Below are 18,859 nucleotides of genomic sequence, written 5' to 3' on the forward strand. Positions count from 1 at the left end.
ATGTAGTTTCCCCACAGAAGAATGGGAAACCTGTATCTAGCAATATGCTATTAGCATTTCTCTCAAGCTGCCCAACAAGTCTGGCAGGCAATATCTGCTGGCAGCATCTCCTGATCACAATGCCAAGCCACTCTCAGCTGGAAAGCTGGTCATTAACCCTAAGAAGACCCATGACTGCACTGCTGTGCTTAGTTCCTTTCAAATTTTGATGGGGTCTGGCCTGGACAAAGGTGTGTGCAGGGTTCATGCCAAGATTGTTTGGAGCTGAGCTTGCTTGCAGAGATAGAGCAAATGAATGGGAAATGCATGAGCTTTATGTTGCCTACAGCCATCTCTCCCTCTCAGGTAAGGAGCTGGCATTATATGCGTGGAAGGAGCTTAATTAGAGAAGGCAAGAAATATTTCCTTGAACTGTAACAGGAATCCCCAGCCAGGGGGTATTCTTTTAAATCTTAAATCACTGGAGTCAAGAATAAAAGAAGGCCAGGAGTGGTTGATCACTGAGGTTAAGTCTTCAGCATGAAGTGAGAAGGAAGAAAAGAGATGGGAAGCACAGAGCTGCAGTAGCACATTGTTTGATCTCTGATCATTACCAGTGAACTCAGCTGCAACACTGGGTTATGGCAGCTGGACTCAGAGATCAGAGCTAAACTAGGGTTGTATGTGGCTTTGAAACACCAAAAATTTTATGTCTTTTCTCTCTCACCTCTTCTTTCTTCCTACAAAGCATAAAACTGGCTTTGGATTCATAGCATATTTATAGGATCAAACATGGTGAGCAGGAAAGAGGAAGAAGGCCCTCAGCACCATCTTGCCTACCCACATTTCCCTTCCAGTGCAGAAGCTGGACCACCCTCTTCTTTAGGCACAGCACATCCAGCTTTGCTGTTCCCCACTCCTCTGCCAAGGTATCAGCCCTGCTGGCCAAGCTCCAGTGCTCCAGTACTCATCTGAAAACAGGAACCCATAAGCAATGGAAGATACGAGGATAAAATTACCATTCTCATTACCTCAGTTCTTTTCCTTCCTTTTTTGCTTCCATTTGCCATTCACTTCCTTGTTTCTCTTTTTTTTTTTCTTCCTGCATGTTTCTGTAGAGCTCCTTAGTCTTCTTTCTCAGTTCTTTCTTTATTTTAAAAATTTATTTATTTATGAACATTGCCTTACCATGTATCTTCTGACGCTTTTCTAATCCATGCATATTTCCAGTGACAACCTAAGTATTTTGAGTATCTTGCAAGATTTTCCTTCTTCCAATTTCTATTTTCTCCTTTCCTTCTATATTGACATCATTCCTCCACTGATTTATTTTGCTTGCCCTCTTATATATTCCCTCAGAACTTCCCTGGCATCTGCTCAACTGCTTTGCCTCAGAAAATGTCAATGTAGGTGCAAATGTCAATGTAGGTGCAAATTCTCTCTTTTTTAAGCCCTTAGGACAGCATATTCACCAAAATGTACTGCTTTTCCAGTGGGGCAAATTGGCCCTAAGTTGCATTTGTCAAGGTTCAGAACTTCCCCACAAACCACTTTTGCCACCACAAGACATTGGGATGTGTCCCTTCTCTACCAAATGCTGGGAGTAAGGAGCAGGCAGTGCCTGTGCAGGTGGGCAAGGGATAAGGTGAGCGGGCACACAGCCCCGCAGTTTGCATTAAATTCATCTTCGTGTTGCTGCCAAAGCCAGCCACAGCTTGCTGGTTTTGGGCACCATCCATCACTGGATAGCAATGCCGTGCTGCAAGGTGAGGTGGAGCACCCTGTCACTCTGAGCAAGCCCTCAGCTATGCTCACTCCCTCCATTGTGACCAACACCTCCCAGCGCATCACAGCTCCTGCACACAAACTCCCACACATGCTTTCCCACGTCCTCCCAAGCAAGGTCTTGCCCAAGACCCAGAGGACAGCACGGGTAGAATGAAAATAGTAGACTGTAACATGGTTTCTCACAGCAACAGGAACTTCAGGGATACTTCTCCCTGTCATGCTGCAAGGTGGAAAAGCTTCACATTGGGACTGGCAGCGAGAAGAGGCAGAAGTGAAAAATGAACCTGAGGTTTTCATGAGCAAGCCACCCTCTTCATAAATAACCAATAAGTGAGTTTGCTTTGTGTGGGCCAAGACAGCTTTGTATCTCCAACATCTGCTTGCCTTGCACAGGCTGGGATACCTTGGAATTAGTCAGCAGGTAGAGAAAGATGGGCCCCACCCTGAAGCAGTGTTCCTCTCTGCTTTCATGGGATAACCCTTCCTGGCCAAGCTATCACAAGGAGAAGAATGGTGTCATAAATTTGTGGGGATACGCCAAATCCTCGGATCTGCATTTAAACAGACTACAGCTTCCATTAAATTAAGACTTGCTCCTGAATTGGAATGTTTTCAGAACCTAAAAAAAATGAGAAAGCAATGTCTGAGTTTTTCTCTTTTAGGAAATCTCATCCAGGAAGGAAAAGAGGGTTGGGACAATCTGCCAGAGGTTTTCATCAGTCTAGCAGAGCAGCAGAGCTGTAGCAGCAAGTGTGAAATGTCTTGCTGGGCAACTGGAACCCCCTGACAAAGAGTCAGTGCCCAAGCACAAAGTGTACAGTCCCTCTCCGCTATGCATGGACTGCCTGTGCAGCTGCTTGGTCACCAACCCCATGCAAAATGTCCTGATCCACCTCCTACAGGAGAACCAGTAGAAGCCACAGTGACAATAGCCCTGGATACAACTAATCCAAGCCTCCAGAGCAGATCAGACATGCTGGGGTGTATCAATCATTACCAGTCTTTCAGGTATCACTGAAATTGAGCCAGTAAAGATTTTGCAGCTAAGTCCTTCTCGGACAGGATGGGCTCACATAAATTGTATTTTTTATTTTTCTGACCACTATCCTTGTGTCTAAACATCTGATGCATATCAACAAAGACCCCCAGAGATCCACAGGGTCTCACCTCCCATTGTTTTTGATCCAAGTTAGTCTCCTCAGTACCCTCAAAGATATGGGCCAAAGACCCCAGTTAACCCTCTGGCACTAAAATGTCTTAGAAACCATTAAAGGTCCTCTGAGAAAACTACTGAATTATTGTGACTAAAGGCTTCTCATGTGTGGATGCCATGGGACAGAGAGAGAGAAACGGCAAGTGTTTCTCAAAGCGGCTTGTGAGAAATTTTAGGGAGCTGGAAAGATGTGATAACTTGTTGACTCTAAACAATATACAGGCAGTGTTTTTCTACTTTATTTTTCTGTTCCTCTCAAAGACAGTGTGTGAGAAAGATGCTTCTGTTAGTTAGCCAATAGAATAGAATCAATTGTACCGCTCTATAAAAACCGTGTGGTTCTTTTGAATGAAGCCTTCTTGGCCTTTGCTACAGCCCTGCCTCTCGCTGTTCCTGCCCCAACCCCGGCACACGAGTGACACTCATGGGTTGTTAAGTTCAAGAATCAAAACAGATCTCCTGTCTCTAAATTCACAATAAACAGTGCTCTGATGTTGAAAGTATGCATATTAGGAGTTGTTGTGTGTTCTCATTTAGAGATCTCTTTCCAGTTTCCTTCAGACCTGAGGCACCAAGAGGATTTCTCAACTAGAATCCTTCCTTCTTTTCAGGATACATAATTGAATTCTGCATGTATCCTTACCACCTAGTAACATAGTCCTGACTGGGAACTATCATCATGTGTATCAGAAGGGCAATCCAGATATTCACTTAGTTGCTTTTTTTGTTATTTTGACTTTGTGGCCTAAGTGAATCTGCTTATTTCCATTCCTGTAATTTATTGGAAGTCAGGCGTGAACACTGACACTGTCAATGAGCACACAGACTGACACTGGAGGTATTGTACATTTGACACAGGTTTTATAGTGCTTTATTCTGAACAGTATTTAGGCAAACAAGTACTGAACATATGCAGCAGGCAGTCTTTAGATAGAAATGAAATCTGATTACCATAATCTCTTATGGAATTTTAAGACTAGTAATTACAATGTTAATTTCAGTCAAGTTGAAGTCCTTATTTCTTTCTCATGCCTTAGACATTGAATAACTGTAAGGAATTTCCTTAATGCGGAATCCAGAGCTAGAAATGGCAGATAATCTGTGCATGAGAAGTGTGTCACTTCCAGTATTAATCCAAGTGTTCTATCCTTGATTTGCATAATGTTCTTTTCCTTAGGATATATACAACAAGATTCCTCTTGTCCCAACTTCCATGTCTGAAGGGAATGAATCAAAAAAGGCCACACAGCAGAGTTCAACCTCCCCAGTCTGGGAGCTTCATGCTGAAGAGTCTTCTGGGAACACATACTGTCCCCATGGCTTTTGCCTCTGGTGTCCATAGGCCTCAGTGTGGCTGCTGTTTCACAGATGCAAATCCTGATGCCAGCCTGAACTGTTGTAGCTATGCTGCAGAACTTGTCCACTTCTTCAGTGGGTGCTGGCAGGGTCTGGTAAGGCACCCTGGACCACCAGAGTGTGGCCAGGTACAGAGGGAGATCATACCACATGTCCATATTTCCCCTTTTAGGTATTAGGAATCCAGAGAGTGTGAGTCACGAGAGAGAGAGGTTTCACCAGGGAGTAGGAATACAGCTCTTCTTCCTAGAGCCCCTTCCAGCTCCTGAGCTATCTCAAATCAGGCTCTCACTTCATTTGGGGAAAGAAGTGTCACAGAGGAACAAAATGTTCTTGTTGCTGAAGCTGGGATACTTCTCAATAAAATATGGTGTGTTCTTCACAGTGGAAATTATTCCGCTAAAGGGGAGGAAACAAAAGGAGAGAACCTAGTTCTGCTGCATATGTAGAGTACATTGTATTACTCAGCCAATATATGAACCTCTTAGATTTCCTTTCAAAGGTGATAGTCAGGAAGAAAAGCTTTACAGGAGTGTGCACCACCACAAATATAATTGTGCTTTTTTTGTAATGAACACACCCCGCTTAAGGAGAACAGAATCGGCCTGAAAGAATCATGTTGCGAGTTTTGTTGTGTCTAAACAAAAAGATAAATGGATGGTCAGCTTTAAATTCATCTTTGTGCTGCAGAATCCGATATCCAGGTACCTCTCGGGAGTCACCACCTTGTTCATTGACTTCCAAGGAGACTTTATGGATGACCTTTGACACAACCACACCTTTTGTCTCACACATCTCAGAGAAATCTGATGTGCTTTCATTGAAGATATTTGTCATTCCCAGGCTTTCCAGAAGTGGCTTCAGGTCATAGTCAACTTCCACGTTAAACTTTGGAAGAAATACATTCACTTTGGTGTTGGCCATCATGCTGGGATTCGTCCACTGTAATAATGTCTCAGGGGTCAGTGCCTTTTCCAGCTGAAAACATAAAAAAAAAAAACAAAAGGAAATTAGTGAGCAGTCTCAGAAAAGTGAAAGGAGAAAAAAAAGACCATTCCTGAACTTCTCACTCCTAACCCTCCAAAAAATAAAGTCCAAAGGCAATTTTTGTTTTTGAATTCACAACTATAGCATTCAGGCTTAACATACTCCCAGTTATATTATTCAAGTACAATTTAATCCATAGGACAGGCCTCTGGAGCAACTCTTCTGCGTGTGCATGCTCTGGCAAGCTTTTGATAAGCAATCACCTCAGCAGCCATATGAAGGAACCTGAGGAAGACAGTCCCTACCCAGGTTACACCTGGCCAACTGGCAGAGATCCAAAAGTCTTTATTCCTGACTCTAAGGAATACTGAAATTGCTGGTATTTGGGATACAAAATCCAAACCCAGAGCCTGATCTCAATCAAACATGCAGCTGTTCAAGCAATTTTTTTAAAACTGGAAAGGGAGGAGGCAGAATGTGGGGCCACAACAAATTGGTATCACGAAAGGCCTTACTTGCATTTTATGATAGGTGTGTTCTGTAATTTACTCCAACATATAAAAGCATCTTACAGCTGCAAAGACAGATGTTTCCTGCCTTTAAAATTTGTGGCCAGTTGCAGCAAATTACAAAGGAGACTTAAGTGATCATCAATCTTTCAATCCTTAAATAACTTTACTATTAATTAATATTATTAATTACTTAGTCCTTAATAAACTTTGAATAGAGGTGAAAACGTGTCGTAAAATTTTCATAGAGAAATGACATAAGAAATTGTTGATCTTCAAGAAATGCCATATTAATTTTCATATTTATGTGCAATTGGTAAATAAAAATGGCTCATTTGCAGGCATCTCTGCTCAAAATTAAAACTTGGAGAAGTATAAGACCTTCGTAAAATAAATCATGTACACATGAAAAACAATAAGGATACCAGAAAAAAAGCACCTTCTGCACTTAACACTGTTTTCTGTGCATTCCCTATCTCGAGCAAAACCTCACATACAACCTCCCACGGGACACAGTGAAAACGATGATGCCACAAATATGAGAGGAGGAACAGAGAAGCAGAATGAGATGGTAAATTCACAGGAAAGTTACTTTGTGTTTCCTCATACATTGCTTCTAAATAACAAAAACCTTCCATAGACCTATGGCATTATATGGGCTGTTTCCAAGGGAAGTATCACAGCAATTATATTTTTTTCTCTCACCTTCTCCAAGCCAGTGGTCTCATCCTCAATCTCTTTGGGCAGGAGAATGAGCATGCTTATATGTTTGTTAAGGCATGGGAGCTCAAGGATGGCAACATTTAAATCTTTTACATAGCCCAGGCAAAAAGTAGCTTCCAGATTCATCATCTGCACTGGCTTAGTTTCAGTCTGCAAAACACAGAGGAAACAATCTGTCATTAGTTTTAATTCAGAGATAAGATAGTGACAGAGAAAAGTTTGTAAACTTGCATGGAAGGGATACATTGAGTAACCACCAGGGAATTTGTTGGCTTTCACAGGTAATGAAAGCAGCAGCCAGAGTTGGCTTTTTACAGTAGGCAGCTTTCCAAAGAAAAGTGGAAGAGAATTCTACTTAATACAATAGCAGCATATGGGGGATGTGCCTTAAAAGAGAAATTTATCTAATATTGGTAGCCCTTCATGCCTTTTCACTGAGTAAAACCAACTACACTGTCTACAGGGTGTTGTAATGCTAGCAAGTGTCAAGCACTGAGCACTGCTCAATAGTGAAGGTCAAGTTGTTCATTCCAATAATTGATATTTTGGTTCAGGAGTAGAAACAGCATCAGAAGAAATTTCAGGCTTACCTAAATCTCTAAGTCTTTGCTTTTGAATGAAATCAAACAGACAAAACAAAACACTTTATTTTCTAGGGAAGACTTTAAAATAGTTCCGTCCACATGAAAGTGTTCAAATTCAAATTCAGCAGAAAAATGTTACTTTAGGGAAAAAAATCTTGAGATATTTCACTTAAAAATTTTAGTGTTGATTGTGTGATTGAAAAAACTTTTTACCTGGAACTATTGGCTGATGAGGTAATTTATGAATATTTTCAGAGAACCTGAAAGTCCAACTTTGTTTATGCATCTCTATGTGTGTGTCAGTGTATATTTGGAATATAATCTCTTTATCTCACAAACGTTGTGCAGTTTTATATCTTGTAAGTTTTCTGACTACAATCTTCATCACTGGTCACAGAGTCCTGAATGCACCAGCCACAGGTGCTGCTCCCACATGGACCTCGTGGCTCAGCAGGACTGACATGCAGGGAGCTGCAGCCCTGAGCCTGACTGGAAAGAGGGAGAATGATGGGATGACATCTCTGAAGAGGAAAACACAGGGCCAGGCACCTAAGGGACGTAATCAAAGAGATGACACAACTGTACACATTTCACCAGCTCAAGAAATGCAATGTGCTTCACCTCTGCTGGATTTTGGATGCAGCCTCTGGTACCTGCAACCTTCCAATCTCTTGGAAAAAGCTACCCATGAGAATTTGCATCTCCTTGCAGGCAACAGCTGCTTCTGACCACTTGTACTCAGCTCATGTTGTCTTAACATACTCCCAGGACAATCTGGGACCCTTGAAACACTGGGTAAGATTAGATAGAGTCTAAGAATGCCATAGCAATACATATTTCTCATTTCCTCTTATTGGGACTTCCTTAGCTCAAAGTTTGCATTTTCGGGAGAGAAAACAGTACTTTTCTTTTTCTTTTTTTTTCTTTTTTCCCAGAACTTACCTTGTTGACTTTAAAAGGACATTCTTTGATCTCTGCCTCTGGGAACTTCTTCATCCAGTTTGTGACAAAGTAAGCAGCATTAACTAAAAGGATCTGAGTCTGGTCACTTACACTATCCTCATTCAAAACATTCTCCATTTTTCCTGTGAACAGATTTAAGATGATTGTTAATACATTACATTAGCAATATATCAATTGCTTTAAGTGAATATGGTAACATTTCACTGAACTAAGCACATTTGTGTCCTGCATCTCAGAGATAAAAGATTTTCTTTCTAATGGAAAATTACAAAAAGGAGCATTTACTTAAAATTGCAGCTTAATTTTTGATGTGGGGCTTGGGTTCAAGGCAGATCTTCTAAATGACATGTTTTGTTGGTTTATATTAGATGTAATGAAAACTAAATCTCCTGCTTTTGTTCAGTACCTTAAAGAAGGTGCTGAGTTTTCAGTGAAATTCAACAGGTTTAAGTGAAAAAACACTTTCTTATTTGGAGAGCAAGACTTGAAGGGTAGCTTCAAATTAGCAGCTACTCTTTTCTAGACTGATACACAAGAATAAAATAACCAGGATAACAAAAAAAAATGCTGCTTTGATTACAGTTAATATCCAAATACCACTACAAAGTTCAAAAGAGGATGTAAATTCCATGACCCATTCTCTCTGTTTTAGACTGGTTCAAGCACTGCCATAAATGACCGTGAATTCAGAGCACTGGGAAGGCAAGTCCTGTGTTGGAGCTGCCCAGGCAAGGCCAGGTGCTCCCCCGTGGGCACCTGTGCCAGCCTGGGAAGGAGCAGACTCGTGCGTGGTGTTTCCATATTCACAGGTAAGATGGTGACAGAGGAAAGTTTGTAAGCTTGCATGGAAGTGATGCATTGAGCTACCACCAGAGAATTTGTTGGCTTTCCATATTTGCACCACACGAGGGCAACAGGTGGCAACCAACCCCAGGGCCACCTCTGCCAGGGCTTCCACAAGGTGGCAAATGAGACACCCACACCTGCTTGTGGCACCCTTGCTGGCAACAGCAGCTGAGACAGTAATTAACAGCCTGAAACTCAGAGTCCAACGAGTACTTCCCATTACAATGAAGGTTTTAAAGGAATTAGAGGGTTGGATGTTTTGGTTTTTCATGTTGTGATGCTCCACAGCCAGGACCTGTCATTCTCCCAGCCCATCCTGCTGCAGTCAAATGTGAGCAGCTTTCCCCAAGGCTAATTCAAGGTCAATCTCACACTTCCACCTTCAGAAGCGCTGCAGCAGTGAAGTCAGTGCTGCTAATCCTCATGAATCCAAATAGTAGGCCTAGTCTTCTTTCACTATGTATTTACTCCTAAAGAGGTGTCACAAGGATAAAGATCTTTCTCCAAAGAGGCAAACAGCATTCCCAAGGTTAAGCTGTACCCACCATCAGTCAGCTCTGAAAGGGATTTGTTGATCTTTTCTCGGGTTTCCTCAGTTTTTTCTTTGAACTCCACTAATTCCAGTTCAGAAGGAAAAGGTCTCTTTGTGGAGTTGACAAAGTCCTGAAAGACACAAGTAACCAGTTACCTTAGTTAAGTTCCATTGGGTAGTTGAGGAGTTCATTTTTGTTTGAGGAAAGGTATTAAATAACTGCAGGAGACAACAAGGACAGACAGTGATGCATCCAGTGCATCCCTCCCAAGGTTTTCAGACCAGTGGTGCTACATCAGCAGTACAGTAACTTTGATATTGCAGCAGTGACCATGTTGCCAGTTTACAGCATAGAACAACCCTCAGTCCAGGCCTGAGCAAGACTGAGACAGAGGCCACAGTCTGCTCCCATCACATCTGTCCTCACCAGGGAAGACACTCATTGCCCTGGGTCCTGGCTTGCTGCAGCACAGGCTGAACTGCCGGTGATCTGATCACAGCATCACTGCAGCTTGTTGAGTTTTCTGAAACACCTCTCTCAGGCTGATGTTGTCCTTGCTTGGGACTCTACTCAGAGACAATTTTGGGGGGGAAAAAATCCAACACACAGAGCATTCTTGTCAGTTTTTTGCAAAGTTCATAAGTTAAAAGGCCAAACATCACCTTCTTCACTTGCGTTGCTTCAATAGTCAGGCTTCGGCCTTCTCAAAGCTTCACTGAAGCTTTTGCAATAATTACTTGGGTGTGTGCACTGGACATACACTTGCACTACCAATTTTTTTTTATACTCATTTTCACTCATACTTGCAATGCAAAGACTTTGATGTGGCATAGAAGTTATGTTGCATTCAAAACCAAACTTGCTACTGACCTAAAGCATAGTAATGAAAGAATTAAAAGTGTTGTAAGAGTTGCACAGCTTGGGGTCAAGCAGCAGACTCATCTATCCTCCCACAAACCATTATGGCAGCAGGCAACATTATGCTGTTTATCATTTGAGTCCAGTCAACCAACAACCAAAAGTACAAGAATTAATTTTAAATAACATATGGTCTGACACCATAATTCATCCACATGATGGCCAAGTAATTCATAACACCAGGGTTTTCCTGCAGTACTTACCGTGGTAGGATTGAGAGACTTGTCTACAAAGAGCCGTTTAACCATTTTCAGTGCAAAGAAAGAGCTGAGTTTGGAAACATCTGAAGTTATTGTTTGAAACCCAAAAGAAACATCTTTGACATCTTGTAAATGGAGCACCTGTTAAGTTAAAATGATAAAACACTAAGCATCTTTTATTATTATTATTATTATTATTATTATTATTATTATTATTATTATTATTATTATTATTATTATTATCTAAACATTCCTAACAGCTAAGCAAAAAATGTTCGTTTGTGACCAGAGCTGTTGCTTTTTGTATTTAAGCTAATGACAGAGCCTCTCACTTTTGTTACTCAAAAATCATTTCTGTATTTGACATGCTCACATAAATCTAAAAACCTGATCCTACCAGAACTTTCACCAAATGCATTTCTTTCCTATGAGCAATCCAAAGAAACCAATAGAGCTGTTCATGCTGCTGATATAACTTATTGAACTAAAACTCCATAGTATGGAGTCATAATGCTTTTGTCAAACTTACATTCCCACCCAAAATCCTGAAGCTTTTAGGACAGAGCTTGTGAGAGGGTCCCAGATAATCTCCTTTCCAGAACTGGGCTATACCTTTAAAAATGCTTGACAGATCATCAAGTTTTCTGACTGCTGTGACTAATACGTGACATCACATGACATTTCAGCAAAAACTGATCAGATAAAGATAACTGTGTTTGGTTTTGTAGGCAGAGTCCAAGCATGGGCAGGGCTGCTGACCCACACATGGCTACCTCCCAACTCCTGGGAACGACAAGTCCAGTTCTACGAAATACTGGGATAATGATGCCTTTGTTTGGAAATAACCCTATAAATATGAATTCAACTTTTGATGCCTACTTATTACAGGCTCTTTGATGGTGGCTGTTTCATTAAAGGAAGCCTGTCCACCCACCTCACTGCCTCAAATTGCCTTATGAAGCACAGCAGGCACTTGTGACCTTCTTTCCTTTTTGTACATCACTACTGCTCTTTCTCCCAGAACACATCACATCTTCACAGACAAAATTGCTGCTCTGCCATAATCACCCTTCCATAACCTCCCCTCTCCTTGGTCAGTGGGAGCAGAAGGAAATAAACTCCCATTACAGCAGCAGCACAGCTGTCATAGCCAACTCCATCTCCTTAGAAACAATTTTCTCAACTTATTTCCTTTTCCTCCAACAGTTTTATCTCTTTGCATGTTAGGTGCAGGAAGCTTCTGTGCCTGGGAACTAGGTTGGAGGAGAAAGCTACTGCAGTTTCTCTACCTGAAAGAATTTTTGGCACAAGTTTGTTAACCAATGTTCCAGAGTACAGCTGCCAATCTGGCTCCTTTTGTACCTAGTATTTAAAACCCAAGCACAAACTCAGGGGAAAGCAGAAGCTACAGGAGACATGGAAAATAGGAGATATTACACTTAAAAGCATACCAAGCTCTCCTTAGCATCTGTAGTCAGCACTTTTTAAATACCACTAGAGAAATATGAAACACAAGTGCGCTTGTGTAACAGAGCTCCACTTGAGGAGGTGCAGGTTAACTTGTTATTATGGAATGGTTCAAAGCAAATTGCAGACACAAGTGAAAGCGAAATAAGGGCAGGGTAATATTTTTAACTTTCCCACCAGAAAGACAACACTTGAATTTTGAAATGGTAAGGGAGCTGCAGGGTACCATTTAAATTTAAATTTAATTTTTTTTTTTTTTAATACTGTTTGGAAAAATGTGCAGAGCTTACAGGATCCATCCCCAAAAGTCTGCAATGCCAGGTTGGATAGGGTCTGGAGCAATCTGCTCTAGTGGAAGATGTTCCTGCCTGGAGCATGGAGATTTAAGATCCCTTCCCACAGAAATCATTCCATGATTCTATGACTTTCATGGACATATTGCTGTGCAGCTCTGTGAACAGCACAAGATTCCTGTAATCTGTGGCATAAGTAGGAGCACAGAAGGCTGTGCTCAGAGGTACTTTCAGTGAATGAGAAACTACATGGAGGAATTTCCAAAGGAGGGAAAATACATTCAAATATACAGAGAGTCTTTCAGAGCCAGGTGATAATCAGCATACAAATGTATATTTAATTTGCATTTCATGAACCTTTAGGTAACTGCAGAAACTGTGGGGACCCTCACTGGGATTAAAAGGATCCAGCTCAATCTCTGCTTACACAGAGGCAGCAGACAAGGCTGGAGGGCTCACTCCCTGCACCACATAAACTGATTGAATCATGACTGCCATGCTGGATCACGATGCTGGAAACCCCTTGAACACCATGAGCTGCTTGAAAGGAGAAACATGGACTAAATTGTGCCCCTTCTACTCTATCCATCTCCTCTTTACAGTATTGTGGGAGAAAGGGGAAAAGTCAGTGACAGGGCTGCTACAAATACTTGCTGCTGACAGCAGTGGCAAAATCATTTTCAATTCTCTAAAGCTTAAGCGTTTTTGAATAATGAAAAAACAGGTATGTAGAAAATGTAGTGATCTGGACAGAGATCCATGCAGTGATCTAAGACAGAGTTTCACCCTTTTGTTGTGCAGGGCCATGGAGTGTGGAACTATTCAAGAAATTCAGATGGATAATTTGAAGTCTTTCTTACAAGGCAACCAGACATCCAGGAGAACGTTAACAGGAGTTAATAAGAGCCCTACAACAGCCATATAACTTTGCAGCCACAGAACAGGCTGCTGACAACTTACCTGTTTCATCTGCTCTGCAGTATCACCTTTTGTAGCTTTGTATGCCAGAGCCAGAGACGTTGAGGTGCATAGTGGGGAAAAAATAATGTTGGCTGTTTTGTCCTTCTCACATAGCTTTTTGAACATATCAACTGCAAAGGCAGTGTTTGCTAGTTGCAGAGCATCCATTGTCATCCTGAAATGGAAAAGAGAAAGGAGAGATGACTCACTTAGTCTGTAATTCCAGTTCTTGCTGTGGTGGGGCTGGGTCAGAGCACTGAAAGAGGCTGGCACCAGGATCTGGACTGGGCATCTTGGACTTTCAGGATGGAAGAGGAGAGGAGAGGAGAGGAGAGGAGAGGAGAGGAGAGGAGAGGAGAGGAGAGGAGAGGAGAGGAGAGGAGAGGAGAGGAGAGGAGAGGAGAGGAGAGGAGAGGAGAGGAGAGGAGAGGAGAGGAGAGGAGAGGAGAGGAGAGGAGAGGAGAGGAGAGGAGAGGAGAGGAGAGGAGAGGAGAGGAGAGGAGAGGAGAGGAGAGGTTCAGTAATAGCCATCATCTTCAAGTGACAGCAGGCAATGCCACGTGTTATGAAGAGCCAGTATTATCAGAAGCACTTGAGACAATCTGACCCACACACACTGAGTCAAACTGGATCATATATGAATTTAATTTGTTTTTAATTGATACTCTTAAAAAGTGCCGACTCAGAAGGTAATTCACCTATGCTCTGGGATCTCCTGGCTCTCAGACAGGTCTTTAATGGTCTCATAACTTCTCCATCTTGCTTAATGGCTAATTGTCCATTAAACCTTTAGCTTTGGTACATGTCCCTCCTCTTGGGGTTGATTATCCCCGGCCTTGCCAGAAGTCTCCAGAAAACTGTCTGGTCCTGTATGTTGAGATTATTTTAGAAACTTAAAGGAGGCCTTCTAAAAAATTCTGCCGTGTGCCCACCCATCACTGGCACCATTTTAACTCAAAGATTTTCCTAACCACTCTCAGTAACTGCAGATACCACAGGGGTGTTACATGACCTGTGCAGTCAGGAAAGGCAAGGCACAATTGCTACTGTCCATGCTCTGGGAAAGCCAGAGACTATTCCCATCTTCCAGGCTGCTTTCACATACCCCAAGTTGCACTTTCATATGAGCACATTTGTGTAGATTCAAGCCAAGAAGGGTGAGCCCCAGAATTTCAGTCAATAGCACAATTCTGGCTTTAGACCAGCAGTCACACAGAAGATGACCCCTTTGGTATAGTGAATTTGGCAGTACCATGCCCCCAATACCATGTATCCCTAAAAAAAAAGGAAACTGTTTAAACTAGTGCTAAATGGCTCCATCAAAGCTATTGACAGGGACAGAAAGGAAATGGAAATTTTTGCATGTGTTATGCTGCCCAAATGAAGCTGAACATCTGACACCATTGTACAGAGACACTTCAGAGCAGCTGTGGTACTTGACAGTAATAATGACTTCCAAATAAATTGCAGTAGTTATAAATTTTATAACTATTTTTTGTGGGAGTAACAGAATGGGCACGTAATTTGCCTGCGACACAATAGAGAAAGAACTTTGATTTACTCGTAAGACCTGTTTGACTACAGAAGCCTTTTACAAAATAAATGTCTTTATTTTTATTTTAATTAACTTATACATGTTCTTGTATCTGTTAGGTAGGGCAATTGTTTTACTTGACAACTAGTTTGTTTTGGGCTAAAACATGCAGCATAAAAGGTTAGTGAAATGCACTGCATTTAATCAAGTTTAATAAAAGATACAGTGGCATTAAACCAAAGCTTTTTAAGTCCAAGTTTGAAAAGCTCACCTAACCAGCCCTGCTCTCCTGCAAAATGTTCTGACTGTTGGTATTAGCAACAAACTGTTTGCTAACAAATCCACTCCCACTGAGGGGAACAAAAAAAAAAATCAAACAAGAAAAAGAATCTGTCTTGAAGATAGCAAACATTGAATATATTTCACTGGAGAAACTTATCCCCACATGAAAATCCAGAGAGTTTGCAACATCCTGAGGTTTTGTCAGACTCAGAATTCAGAATGGGTCTGGCTGGACTTGTCTCCCTTCCAGTGCTCTGGCAGCTGCTTGGTAAAGAGGAATTTTCCATGGGAGATCCCATTTCACAGCATCAGCATGCATCGGGCTGATGTCACAACGGGGTTCAGGAAACATCTCAGAGATCTTATGGGTGTAGGAGAGGACCCAGTGCCAGCCCAGCACCGCAACCACCCGCCTCGCTTACGCAGACACCATTTCTCAGCCATGAGAGCAACTAATTAGCAGAAAAGTCGAGCTTGTCAGCAACCATGGGCTCAGCACACACCTTAAGGGAGGAGAGCTTTAGGCAGGACAGTGGCCAAAGGCAGAACAAGTCTGAAAGACTGAGAATACTGATCAGGGAGTAACTTGGAAAAACGGGGCAAAGAAGCAAACATAAAATCTTTCCTTTAAATGCCTCCTTGCAATTGCTCATCACAAATGTGGGCTATTTTGTGCCCATGCATGTCTCAAATAAATTCCCCTGCATAGGCTACCTGCCTTATCTTTGCCATTACCTCAACCATTCTCACAGGAACAGACAATACACTCCTATACTCTGTCTGATTCTCAGTCTCTCTCTCTCTCTGCCCCACCCCACTCCACCCCCCAAAATTGAAGATTTGGGGCAAGTACTAACTTCACAGGTATTTCTAACTGGAAAATTTCCCAGGGAACCAAGAATGCGTCATTCAGTAAATATCAACCACCCTCAAAAAGACAAATAATACAAAAAATCTCATGAGTCATGCAATACACCCAAAAAACATTTAATTTGGAGTTTAATTTAATTTTAATGGAGTATATTATTTAGTATTAGCTGGCATGATATTATTCTATTCAGGCCTCTGGATATTCCTTACAGAGTAAAAATCAATATGAAATCATACCTAATTAAAGGTATCACTTGTTCCTTTCTGGCTTAATGTTGACTTTGAGATGTAGATGCACTACTTGTGTTTCACTTCCTTGGGTTGCAAGACATCCAGAGTAAGAAAATAAAATAGGAAATTTTACATAATTGAATTAATTTCTTCTTCCTTATGCCAGTTAAAAGCTGTACCATGGCTTAAAAACTCCTCTGGCCTCATGAGTAACTCTTATACTATTCATTGGATGATTTTTTATAAAGTTTCGATGTTTCTTTTCAGTGAGAAAAACAGGAGGTATTTCATGGTGAACCTTTTATGTACCTTTGTTCATCCAGTAACTGCTGATTCTCTCAAAGCTTCTTTGGAGGAGAGTGAAATTGTTTGGTAGTGGCAAAGCTCTCTATTCTAATTTCTTCTTTTCAATGCTACCATTGAAATAAGGAGCATTCAGGGCATTTTGTTGGGGAAAAAAGCTCAGTTGCACCCTTGACCTTGAATTATTGGCTGGGCAGCAAAGAATAATCTCTATTCCACCATCTTTTTCAACTGGTCAGTCTGTTTTTTATTCTCCATTTAATATTGACCATTATATTATGTTTAAGAGCTTACAACATTCATATTACTGAAAAGAATTTACAGCATTAAATATTTTAAAATCTTAAATCTCTTTAAAGCCTTGAGCACCCCAAGCCTTGCAAGTCCAGTAAAGCCAGTTCCAGCCAGGTGAGAAGGGCTGAGGCTCCCGGTGAGAGGAAAGCCCATTAGCTGCCCATTAGCAGTCTCAGAAATCAGACATAGCTCCTGAGCCAGTAATCACAGGGAACCCTCAAATAGGGAGGAGTCAAAAAACTGAAAATGAATTTTTAAAAAGGCCTGCTGCAAGGATTCTCATTGGGTGCCTCCTTTCCCAGGAAAGCAAACTATCAGCATTTCCAGAAAGGCCTGCAGCACTGGGGCATCTTCTAAGCACTTGGAGCTTGCGATCCACCCAACTTTATTTAAAACTGCGACTGTCACAGTGTGAAAGAAACATTTTCAGATACAGAAGGGAGCTGAAAGGCTACAGAACCAGTTCAGAAAAATCCAACTTAAACTTGTTTATTGGTATAAGACACCATTTTTGCTTAGTCACTCTTGGATTCAACAACAACTACAAAACACCCTCCCCCCAAAAAACAAACTAAACCAACAGGGAGGCTTTTTTTACTATCTGCTTACTAAGGGAAAATCTAAATATAACTTATATTCAAAAATACAATCACAAGAATAGCAACATCTGTGTGCAAATGTCTGACAAGTCAAGTTAGTTGTATGGCAGGAATAATCCAATAAAGCAGAACCAAGTATTTATGTTATTCTTCTCTTGGTTAAGCAGTCTTTCCAGGAGAAGACATCTGTGGCAGATAAAGCAGAGACATTGCTGGCTATCCAATCCTGGGGGATATATTTGGTTTATATCTCAGGAGTTGTGAGTGCCAGTGCTGCAGTCTCTCCAGTCCAAACAAAATTCCAAGAGGATGAATTATATAAAATAACCCACATGCAAATTTCACAAGTGAGGCATTAATATTGAAACTAGATCAAGAGTTTAACACGACCCTACTTAAGCTCTTACTCAGCATATACTATACAAAGGAAATAAAAGATTTATCCGAACCTTTCCTTCTTCTACAGAAATGACAACTCTCCACCTGGCAAATTACCTGGATAAAAATCAAGGACAAAATTTTGTCTGAACAGACATTGAGGAGTGCAAGACATCAGACTGATGTGGGACCAGAGCATCTCATGGTTGAGGAAAAAGCACTGTCAGCAACAGAGCGGGGAAAGTCACTCCAGGAAAGAAAGAGAAACAAGCCACTGCAACATGCTTTGTTGTACTTCAATAGCCAATGAACTGTTCAAACTAAATGGTCACACTGAAAAATAAATGTGTAATTACTAGGCCTAAGCTCCTGTCCTTCACTTTAAACAAGTGTGGATTAGTCACTTGGTTAATAACTCGGAGCAAACAGAGCAGAGTGTACACACCTCTTCAGAAAACGAGAGGAATATTCCTTTCTATCAGGGGCTTACAAACCAACCTAAATCATACTTTGGCATATGGAGGATTTTCATGGCATGATACACAACATGCTTTTTCTAATATGGGAATAGCCATTTGCAATAAACCACCATATTTTAATAATTCCTAATGCCCTTGCTGTCTCACTTGCCGGATCTTATTCATTCTTCCAATGAATCTTTCCAAAAAGAAAGAAACCTAGCATAGCAATTGCAGCAGTTTTGAAATGAAACCAAAACAGTGTTGTTTGGAAGGCAAAAAAGCTTCTTTGATTCCACATGTACATTTTTGGTACAAATTTCCTTATCCCACTCCCTCCATGCAATTATGCTTCACAGCCAAGATTTGTTAACTATTAGCTCAGCATAAATTAAAGTATCAGAGAAAGAAAAAAGCTGTACTTACTTTGCAAGGCTATAATCCTGGTAAACGAATCAATGAAGTGAGCACAGCACAAAGAACCAGCTGCCCGTGCAGAAACCTTGCTGAGCAGAAGACTCTGTTACTTGCCTACTCATGGACACCACTCCCACTTTCCCAGCCTCAATTTGTGCACACACACACACACTC

General features: G+C 41.3%; 1 protein-coding gene across 1 annotated transcript; it reads right to left on the minus strand.

Annotated features, from left to right (window-relative positions):
• Nucleotides 1-3,819: 3,819 nt before the first annotated feature.
• SERPINB5 (serpin family B member 5) lies at nt 3,820-18,859 on the minus strand. The gene is made up of 7 exons (XM_059471287.1): nt 18,695-18,859; nt 13,320-13,494; nt 10,603-10,740; nt 9,494-9,611; nt 8,082-8,224; nt 6,538-6,705; nt 3,820-5,314 (listed from the first exon to the last, which is right to left on the minus strand). The coding sequence occupies exons 2-7, from the start codon at nt 13,491-13,493 to the stop codon at nt 4,922-4,924; spliced, it is 1,134 nt and encodes a 377-aa protein (XP_059327270.1). The 5' UTR covers nt 13,494; nt 18,695-18,859; the 3' UTR covers nt 3,820-4,921.

Source organism: Ammospiza nelsoni, chromosome 1 (genome assembly GCF_027579445.1).
Source record: "Ammospiza nelsoni isolate bAmmNel1 chromosome 1, bAmmNel1.pri, whole genome shotgun sequence".
NCBI lineage: Eukaryota > Metazoa > Chordata > Aves > Passeriformes > Passerellidae > Ammospiza > Ammospiza nelsoni.

Coding starts and splice junctions, on each gene's coding strand:
- SERPINB5 (XM_059471287.1), bottom strand. CDS start 13,493: ATGACAATGGATGCTCTGCAACTAGCAAACACTGCCTTTGCAGTTGAT. Junction 6,706..8,081: donor GTCCTTTTAAAGTCAACAAG/GTAAGTTCTGGG, acceptor TGTGTTTTGCAG/ACTGAAACTAAGCCAGTGCA. Junction 5,315..6,537: donor AGACCACTGGCTTGGAGAAG/GTGAGAGAAAAA, acceptor TTATGTTTTCAG/CTGGAAAAGGCACTGACCCC.